The sequence below is a fragment of the Apaloderma vittatum genome, unplaced genomic scaffold, assembly GCF_000703405.1.
Source record: "Apaloderma vittatum isolate BGI_N311 unplaced genomic scaffold, ASM70340v1 scaffold41563, whole genome shotgun sequence".
Lineage (NCBI taxonomy): Eukaryota > Metazoa > Chordata > Aves > Trogoniformes > Trogonidae > Apaloderma > Apaloderma vittatum.
Window position 1 is genome coordinate 6,482 of NW_009709443.1, and position 10,153 is coordinate 16,634.

At 34.7% G+C, this 10,153-nt stretch overlaps 1 protein-coding gene across 1 annotated transcript; it reads right to left on the bottom strand.

The window, feature by feature from the left end:
- Positions 1 to 6,340: 6,340 nt before the first annotated feature.
- LOC104272041 (dual specificity protein phosphatase CDC14A-like) lies at positions 6,341 to 10,001 on the bottom strand (the record flags this gene model as incomplete). Its single annotated transcript, XM_009866918.1, has 4 exons — positions 6,341 to 6,662; positions 7,588 to 7,716; positions 9,322 to 9,369; positions 9,886 to 10,001. Coding segments are annotated over 4 exons (615 nt in total), but the record flags the coding sequence as incomplete, so codon positions are not given.
- Positions 10,002 to 10,153: the final 152 nt, after the last annotated feature.

Below are 10,153 nucleotides of genomic sequence, written 5' to 3' on the forward strand. Positions count from 1 at the left end.
CGTTAATGAGCGCTTGAAACTTCTGCTCTCTTAGTGATCCCCAAACTTCCTCATTTTCAGACGTGTATTTTAACAATCAGGAAGATGGTTACACTTAATTAGAGCAGTATTTAAAATGGATCCTTCAAAACTGAATTCCTTGTAAAGTTGATTAACAAGCATTAAAAAAAGACATTAAACTAGACTTCTTAAAAGTTGTTAGAAATCCAAGTTACAAAAATATGGAAAAATAAATAATGACAACATATGAAAAAGGACAAATATTCACACAGCACAGATTGCTTGGAAAATTAATTAATTTTCATTACAAATTTAAAATTACAAAATTAATTTTCATTACAAATGGGTAGGCAGAGTTTATTTATTTTCAAATTGACAAATATATTTTTCAGTGTGTTCCCACCTTCAGCATAGCTCTACTTCACATAGCGACGATTTCTTCCTAATATTTCAAAGCCTTTTCTGAATGCAGAGAAGAATGAAATTTAAACAATTTTTTTCCCAGATTAAGACTAATTCATGTGACTTCTCATAAAGTTTCTAATATTAAAAACATAGTGACAGCCAGAACAACTGAGCTGTTTTGAAGTATCCTAATTTTTGAGTTTGAAAAACTAAATTATAGCTGGGGAGAATTGGGTGTTTGGGTTGTTTTTTTAGTTAAGAAATTTGTGCTCTTAAATCTCTTCACATGGTCCAAAGAAACTGACTATAATATTAGTAAGCATCTAGTTTTGATTTTTTCCCTTTTTTTTTTAGAAGAAAATCTTTATAGGACTTTCCTATTTTAAAATTTACATTCCTGCCTTCTATTTGCAGTAACTCCAAGTATGGCCTGTGATTCTGAAAGCTTTATTAAAAACAAAAAGCCCCAATCCACCTTTACAAGTCATATGCTGGTTTTTAACAACATCTTATTTAAAATAGAGTTAAAAACAGATGTGAAAAACCAAAGAAAACTGACTGCTGAACGGCAATGATGAGAGTACAAAATCCGCAGAGTAGAATTCTCAGTGGTCCCATGCAGTGTCCAGCTTGGCATTTTGTACCCAAGTACCAGACATGTACACAAAGAACTATGAATTAGACAGCTCCACTACAGTTAATGACACCGCAGAAAGTTCATGCCCAAGCAACTGCTTAGCTCACTATCCTCCTCCGTCAAGAGGAGGCACAGAAAACCTGGAAGAGCAAACAAGCCACAGATCCACCCCAGGCACTAGAGGTGCATTCACCTGCAGGACCAAGTCAGCTCTGAGTTAACTTTTAAGAGGGAACAACCCTACACACATTTAGGGCTATCTGCTAGGACTTGAACATGCATTTCTTTCCCAGGTAATTGCAAGAAGTAATTTAAGTTTTTTGAATTGTGCATCAACTCTCCCAGACTGCTGTTGGAACAGGAGTGTTGCAGCAGGCAAGAAGTTCTGGGAATACACAAGAGCCACTAAAATAAATCAGGATATGTTACAGAAAATGCATATGCATTTGAAGTGATCCTTGGAGTCTGCTAAATTTACAGTTCAATAAGATGCACCAGTGTTTGTCTCTCTTCTTGCAAAGGCTGTCCCAGATTCATTAATGGTAAGTTCTTATTAAAAAAAAAATAAAAATCCTAAAAGTGTATCATCATAAAAGTGGATCATGTATATGAATTTTAAAATACTGCTACATGTCTCAATTTCTTGCTTTTTTTCCATCTTGTCAGTTTCTATGACAGCTACAGAAGCTTTAAAATGTGACTCATTTTTAGACTACCCAGTTACATACCCTTCAATAAAAATGTATTTTCAAGACTGATATTTAGATTTATAACTGTTGTAAAAGCAAAGCAAAAATCTTATTGTGGTACCTTAAATGTGATTATACTCGTTAAAGAGTATTTCTGCAAATTATAATCGTAAGAGATTGTTTAATCAGAGCATTTAATTTGTAAAATGTACAAATAAATTATTCTATTTGGCTAGAATGGCAAAGTTGTCTATTCTGTGAAGATCACTATTTTCTTCTAGTTCATCAGCATACAACAGCTTAAACATGATTAAAAGGAAGTGGATTATAAGCTTACACTGATGAAGGAAAAAAAAATTAGGAAAAAAATACATGGCTGACAACAACAGGACGGCATAGCCATGGTTATTTTTTGTTTTAAATTGAATGTGGACAGTAGCTTTAATAAATGCTTTTAAAATGTCAACTTACAAAATCAAATAGTACTGAATAACTTTTTCGTACTAGAAAAAAGTATAACGATGTACTTGCATTGCATAAAAATGAAGTTCCCAATTTCCTCAGCAATGAGATTAAAGAAGATTAATGAGAATGGGAAATTACTGTCCTAGCCATCTTAAAATGGTCCTGCACCACTTGTGTTGATACAAAGTTACTCCTGTTTTCTGGCAAAGTTAGAAAATGGTAAGATGATTTTATAAGAGTACCTGTAGTTTACAGATGGTTAGCTTGATACCTAACTCAGGTAAGTGAGATTCTGCTAATAAGAGGGGGAATACTTACTGCAACAAGACTGCTGTCACAAATTCCAAATAATTTCAGCATGTAAAGCAGTGAAGTGGAAATCATTAAATGGAGTTCTGTTTTTAACAGAATTCTGCCAGGACTGATATTAAGGCTTGATGTTACTCCATATTTTACTCATGAGCTTAAGACCACCAACGAACATTACCAAAAGCAAAATAGCTGGATGTCAGTGGTTGGAGTGGTAAGACAAAACAGTCATCTTTGCTTGGTTAATTGGTCCCACTAAGAAGAGAAGAGGAAAAAAACCAATCAACCTAGGATGATGTATTGCCTCAGAGTTGCACATAAAAAAATCAAAGCAGAGATTGCAGGACATTGGGCTAAAAATCCAAGTCAGTACCTTGGATGGCAAGAACTCTTTCTTTCTTTTTTCCCTCCCCAAGAGCTCCCAATGCATTACTGTTGAAGAAGTTAAGCCAGGGATTTATAAGCAGGACAGAGCTGAGTAGCAGCTTTCTCGACCCCAAAGATGAATGTTCAGAGTGTCACATCTACTTCCTGGAGAAGGATTTTCAAAAACTATAACGGATTTGAACACTTTCCAGAGGGATCTTTGAGCCACCTTGGCTTACCAAAAGACAACCAAGTTGAGATGACTAGCATGAAATATCTTCATGACAAGAAAATAAGCTAATAAAGGACTAAAACAGTGACATAATGGAAAGATACATCAAGTTTCAGTTGAAAAGTGAAAAGGTTTTAAGCATGACTGGATTCAACCAGTGGGACTAGTTATCAAGAAAAACTATAGTCTTCAAAACAAACCACCATCAAGATGGATCCATGTTAGCTGGTAAGTCAGAGGCTCACCACCAGACAAAAACCACTCAGATTAAATGATCAAATAACGTACTCTTGTCTTACACACCAAGACATAACAGTAACTGCACTCAGCTCAGTTAATTGCACACAAACCAGGTAACAATTTAATGCACTTCACTGTGATTCTGACAGATGCACACGGCCATATGGTATATTTAGAAGCATATGCAAAATTCAGGACATGTTTGAAAATGATCTTCTAAGCAGAAGAACAGTTTAACTATCGTTATATTGAAATAAGATTACTTTATAGGTAAGTTAGAAACTTGTATTTTGCTATATAGACTTTGCATGTCATGATTCTTTCTAAGAAATGCTGCTTCTCACATCACAATATGTTCTTCCAGAGAAGACTGGATACAGCATCTCATTTAAAGATCTTGCTATATTCCTAAGTCATCCTTATTTGAGAAGGAAACGTGCTACAATACTAGAAGAGACGATTATATGGTAAGCTCGGCCTCTCTGCCCACATATATTTGGAGAATTTGTGTCAATTTCATTATGCTGAAACATTGAGGGGTTTATGAGATTATATAGAAAAACAGTGCTAACACAATGTTTAAATAGCTAGACATAAATAAGAAAGCATCACAAATTACTTAGCTCAGCCTATGCTTATGGATCAAATTCACTAACTTTGCTTTTGTTAAAAATTATTTGTAGCACAAAGGTAAGGCAACAATTTTTCCAAAGAAGATAACAGTTCCTAGTTTTTAAGAAGTTGTATTTTCATTCAACCTTTTAAGCTCTTTGACAAAAGGTGCTTATTGTTCTGTAATGGTTTATATTACCATTTGGTACTTTTGTAACTTTTGGCCTATTGTGAACATGTCAGCTTATTCTCATGACTGAGTCACATTACAGTTCTAAAGCATTTGTTCCCCTTAAGGCTCTGCATGTAGGTTTATGTATTTATGCATAATATGCAGCTGTAACTAGAATATAGAAAAAAATCTCTTAATTGCTGCAGGCAGCATATTATTTACAGAAGGTAGAATAGAAAAGGCTAGGAATGAGTTGACCTTCCAAACAATTATCGTTCAGCTACGTTAAGTATGAGACAATAATGAAGGTGAGAAATAAAATTAAAAAAAAAATAACAATAATCAGACACTTTACTACTTAGTTCTCAGATGAGTGATTGCTCTCCACCACTGTTGGTACATCTGGAGCAATTAAACCAAATTAGTTACTAAATCTAAAAACAGTTCTTCTGTTCTAGAACAAATTTTATCATAAGAAAACTAGGGTGATTTCTATATCCAACTTGAGAAACATCTCAGTTATGTACAGTTTATCTCAATCCCATGTAGCAGGTAAAAACACAGCCAAATTAAAGAGGTAAAAAACTGAAAGGATGTGGCAATATTCAAGTTTTCTGTTGCAAGTAAGTTACTGATGATGTTTAAAATAAAGCTTTAAATTTAATCTCAGTGCAAAACACTAACTGATCCTAAGATCATGGAATATCAACATTTATTTCCAGGCAAGTTCTAGTGGATAAGAAGCTAAATGTACTTTTAAATAAGGAGCCTGAAATCATGAAGTATTTTAAATAGTGGCTTTAGGTCAAGTACATTCTAGCACAGTAATACTTCCAGTGGAAGTATTCATTGCATTCAAGAGAATACAGAATCAAGTTCCCTCAACTAACTTAGCTTTCAATGTACCAGTTTGATTTCAGTCACACCTGCAATTTAATTCCACAATGGATCAATGAGAATTTATTTCATATAGTCACCTGTCCTCACAAAGTACAACTCATACTCCCAAGCTATAAACATGGCTTTTGAACAGCAAGTGGTGCCACACTCTAGCTGTGACAGCAAGAGTGTAGATCCCTCAGTTTCTCACAAAAAAAGAGAAACAACCCATGAACTTTTCAGCTGACATCCTAGTGACATGCAGTGTGCGTATCAGCTGTTTAAGACAAGGGGCTCCTCACACTCAAAAACAGTTGCAAGTGTAACATTCAGAGACTTTCTTTACACTGAAACTATATCAGTGGTAAGAAAACAGAAAAGGAAGTGTAATATCCTGAAGTTAGTTTTATATGAAGGTAATTTTGTTTCCAGCAGCTAAAGTAAGCAAACAAACTCAAACTGTCACAACTACTAAACAGAGGCTGACAGGTTTAATTAATTGTAGGCATTATATTTTATTAAAAACACTGCACTAATTTCTGTAATTAGTAGAATATCATATCTTTGGAAACCAGGTATTTTAAGTTATTTGATTTATGTAGTAAATATGTTTATTTTTTTTCCCTGAAATAACTTCAGCTATTTCTGATTTCATAACTGAAGTTTTTCTAATCTCTTTTCTCTGCATTTTGTATAGAATCGCTTTCAAGCTGCATGAGTTTAGCCATGCATCCTCTTTATACAGACCCTTTCACACAGAAAAAGGGCACAAAATAAGCTCAATGCAGCAAAGGTGTTGAGGAATGAAAGCGAAAATGGTGAGGTCATCAGAAATATCTTGTGCTAAAATACATTTTGGTTAAGAAAGGACTAGGTTTCAAGTCAAGTGGATTCATCTTTCAAATGAGTCCTATCTTTAAGAACGCTGTACCTTCAATTTCAAATGATACATGCAAAGGCTTCTTTAAATCTCTTACTGCATGAAGATTAAGATATACAATATACTTTTAAAGTATGTATAATTTGAAATACATCTAAGAGGAAGAAGGTCTATAAAAGAATGGCAGAAAAAGCGTTAGTATAAGTTCAGGAGTGATCTATTTTCGTGAACTCTCCATTATGTAGATGCTTGAAAGAGAAAAAAAAAGCAGCAGAAACTATAGTTAAGTAAAAAGGTAACAAAGGTGCTGTTCAGAAACACTAAAGGAAGTCAGATAATTATGCCGGGTTAAGGTATTTTTTTTTGCGACAGCTTTGCTCGCAGAAGCAAGGAAGAAAAGCATCAGTCAGATGCCTGAAAGTGCAGTTGTGACTATGAACTTACAGGAATTGATTCACTTTGGTATCATGCCGGAGGAGTTGTAAGGCCCATAAAGGAAGGTTGATGCGTACTCATCTGTCACGGCGCTGTGAAAACTGGCTTGGCTGCTCAGGTTGCCGCCACTACTGCTGTTTCTGTTGTATAAGTTGTTGTTCAGTTCATGGTTATTTCTGTGAGGCAGCTGTAAGCTGCCGTTCAAGTGGCTGGAGATATGGCTTACAGAAAAACCTGTCCTAGAGGACGATGATGTCATTTTGCTCTCATCATCATCATCATCATCTGAAGCAGTATACAGGTTCCCTAGAGAACTGGCTAGTCTGGAGTTTATGGAAAAGCTGAACAGAAAACACATGCAGGGAAAAAAAAATACAAATACGTATGTACAGATATATACAATAAATTAACAGACAACTCAGAAGATACCCGGTGAATAACACAGACAGTTCTGAAATAATTTGTGTTGGCACTCAGGTTTACCTTGTAGTTCTCAAATACCGAAACCCAGAATTCTTTGTCAGGAGCTCCCAAAGTTTGTTTACTCAAGTACTACCACGGCCAGCTTTCACGTCTGCCAAGCCACATGCACATGCAGGAGATGGTGTTAAAAGGCTCAGGCAGTGGCTGATCTACATTGCAGTACTTGGTGCACATAGAACAGTTTAAGAACTCCTGTTGCTTGAAATCAGTAACATGATGCAAGTCTTCAGGTAACCACATAATATGATAAATATTGAGAATAAAAATAGGGTGTCCTGAAACATTTCTTTAGTTAGTTATTATCTTCAAGTAAATATTTGTGCCTAGAAGTCTTTAATAAGGCATTGATCATTCTAAATTTCATCTGACACCCATAATTACTTATTATAAGTAATAATTGTATTAAATAGTAATAAAACAAGGGTTGATAAAAATTATATTAATTACCACTCAGTATTCTTCTGTAGATTAACAGTATATAGACTTGTAAGAATACTTGCAAAGCTGCTATAAACTCAAACGAGCAAAACAAAAAAATAACCTGAGCAACAAAATACTGTTTCTGACTTGATAGAATCCCACCAAAACTCTCATACCAGTAGTATAGGTTTTGGTGTGGGTTTTTTTGTATTTTAAATTTGCAGGCAACTAAAGTTTCGCTAGTAGAACAGTAAATCACTTTGTAAGTAAATTTAAGCCTTCTAATACCCAAGAACACCAAGTGCTGAAAACCACTGTAGTATACAGTAAGTATTTCTACCAAAACGAGAAGAAGCAAAACACCTTTTGAGGTTGGAGCCTGAGGACGTGGGAATTCTGCTTATTCTTTCTGCGGATGGTGAGTTAACTGTCATCCCTTTGGAGGCCTTCAGAGGAGATACGGATCCTTCTATGCTACCTGAAGTATTCAGTCTAAAAGCAGGACAGAATTTTAGTGAGAAGCAAGATTTTTTTAAAGTGAAACAGACAGCTCAAACAAATAGTCTTTCAATGCATAGATGGGCATTTTAAGAAGTGTGAATTCTCAAGGCTGAGTACCAAGAACTCACCAGCAAAAACTCAACAGTTTCCCTGGTTTTAAATATCTTTTCACAAAGAACTTTTCAAATATCCCATTCCCAAGTTTTTCCCCTGCTGTACCATATTATACAATTACAGATCTCTTCACCTCAGCAATTTAAGGCTAAGTATCCATTTAGTAGGAAATTTCTTGTACTTTTGATTATAAATTTGAGTAAGAATACTTTTTGTCCTTATAAAGCAAGCATAAACAGAAAAACACAACACTAGGCTTTCTCGAGAACATCATCATTTCAAAATGAGAGCAAGAACAATTTTACAAAGTTGCACAGAACATAAAGCTCTTTCTCTGGGGGGACTCTTAACAACTGAATACCTCACATTTTGATAATGAGCTGTAGGTATGGCACACTGGACTACTCAAATATGTTAACAACATAGTTGTTCATATTCATTTATTAAAAACTAATAAATGAATAGCCTCACAGTAGTAGGTAATTCTCTCCATCCTTAGACAAGAGGACATTATCATGACCAGCTCTTAAAGGATGAAAGACCTTGGGTACAAGTCTCCAATCAAAAGCACATAAGGAATGACATTGAACAAAAATAGCTTTAATTACACAAAAAGAACAGGTAAACAACCATCTCCAAGATTAGACATCTGGAGCAATCAATCTCCAAAATCCAGGATGTCACAAAACTGCAGAGAATTTGTAATGACATATTTTGTCTTACATGTTCTATTTTAGATGCAGTGGGGTAAAGGATGCAACGGTTTACAAAAATGAAAGGCTCAATATTAAGAGTTACAGGAATGGCAGAATTAAGTAAATTTTCACTCTGTTTTGTTTTCTTTTGGAGGGCACTACTAGTAACAGTCTGAGATTAGTACAGGTGAGAAATGAAATAAACATTTAGAAAATGAGAAGAAACTACTGGCTTTATTGTTCGGAACTTTCTATAGAGCCAAAGTGTGTAGTAAAGTGTGCAGTGAGGACATATTAAAATGTGAAAAGGTACTAAAACTCAATGTTTATCTGGTACATCTTCTAAAAATAAGTACAGATGGTATCCATTAAGGAATACCTCTAATTCATCTACTAAAAGACATAGGACAGAAAACTGTGATACACTAGTCGATATCTAGAAAATTTAGGGTTTTGAGATAAATAATTTTACCACATAAGCTGGTTATGAGTTAACTAGTCATTCCTCCATTGTGTAACAGCACAGATATTAGAAAACATGACTGAGGAAATTACTTCTATGTATTTATTAATAAGAATTCAAGGTATCCCTGAAGTAGAGCTGTACCCTCTGTCCATTATATTTTTGGTTTTTGTATTTGCAGGTGTTTGGAAAAAAAGTTCATTACCTCCCACTTCTCAGAAGCCTGAGATTGCTAATCAATTGATGTAATTAAGTATAACTCAAAACACTGAAAATTTAAGACCAAATGGTACACATTTAGAACTTAAAAACTAAAGTTAATACCTGAAAGGTTGTGATATTGACCTGGTGTGCAGTTTCCTATCTTGCAGCCTAAAGAAACAAAAAGCAGCAATCTTTCTCAAAGGAAAAAAAGCCTTTCCCCTCCTCCAAAGCATACTTACATGTCTCATAGTGGCTTTAAAGTACAAGACAAGTTAAGAGTTACGAATTGTTGGCAATCATTATTTTAATTTACAGTTAAACAAAAGAGATCTCAGGTTTATATTTAAACTTCACATTTTTACTGGTTCTGAGAAACTCAAAATTTATACAAGGAGAAAAGGATTTATAGAAAGATAACTAAGTTCATGGAATAATACTTTATTTGAGACATAAGTTTTAAAATTACAGATATAAGTGTGAAGGCTTTGAGATATTTTTAACTTTCTTTTACTGCTACATAATAACTAGGTAACCTGAACAGGAAGACAGAGGTTAAAAAAAATAAAATTAACGAATAAAATCGCAAAACAACAGGTATACACCTAAAGACATTTCCTCCACAGAAGAATCTGACAGTGTAAACTGAATTTAAAATTGCAAATTACCTCCAAATTAATTGATTACCTCAGAGCTCCAGTTGTAGCAGAACATGTCCGTCTCCGACTTTTTAAGGCATTAAGCTTATCTCCCTGCGTCATGCCATTCTCAGTTTCCACACTTTCTTTGTCTTCAAAATCATTCTAGGAAACAAAGTATGCAAGCAAGGAAACACATAAAATCCTTGGGGAGTGGAGCAGTTTCAAAGTATTGAACATCTCCTTTGCAAAGACTGTAATTTAAAAGGCTAAACAGTCTTCTGCATTGTATTGGGTTGGCCTGGCCAAATTTTGGC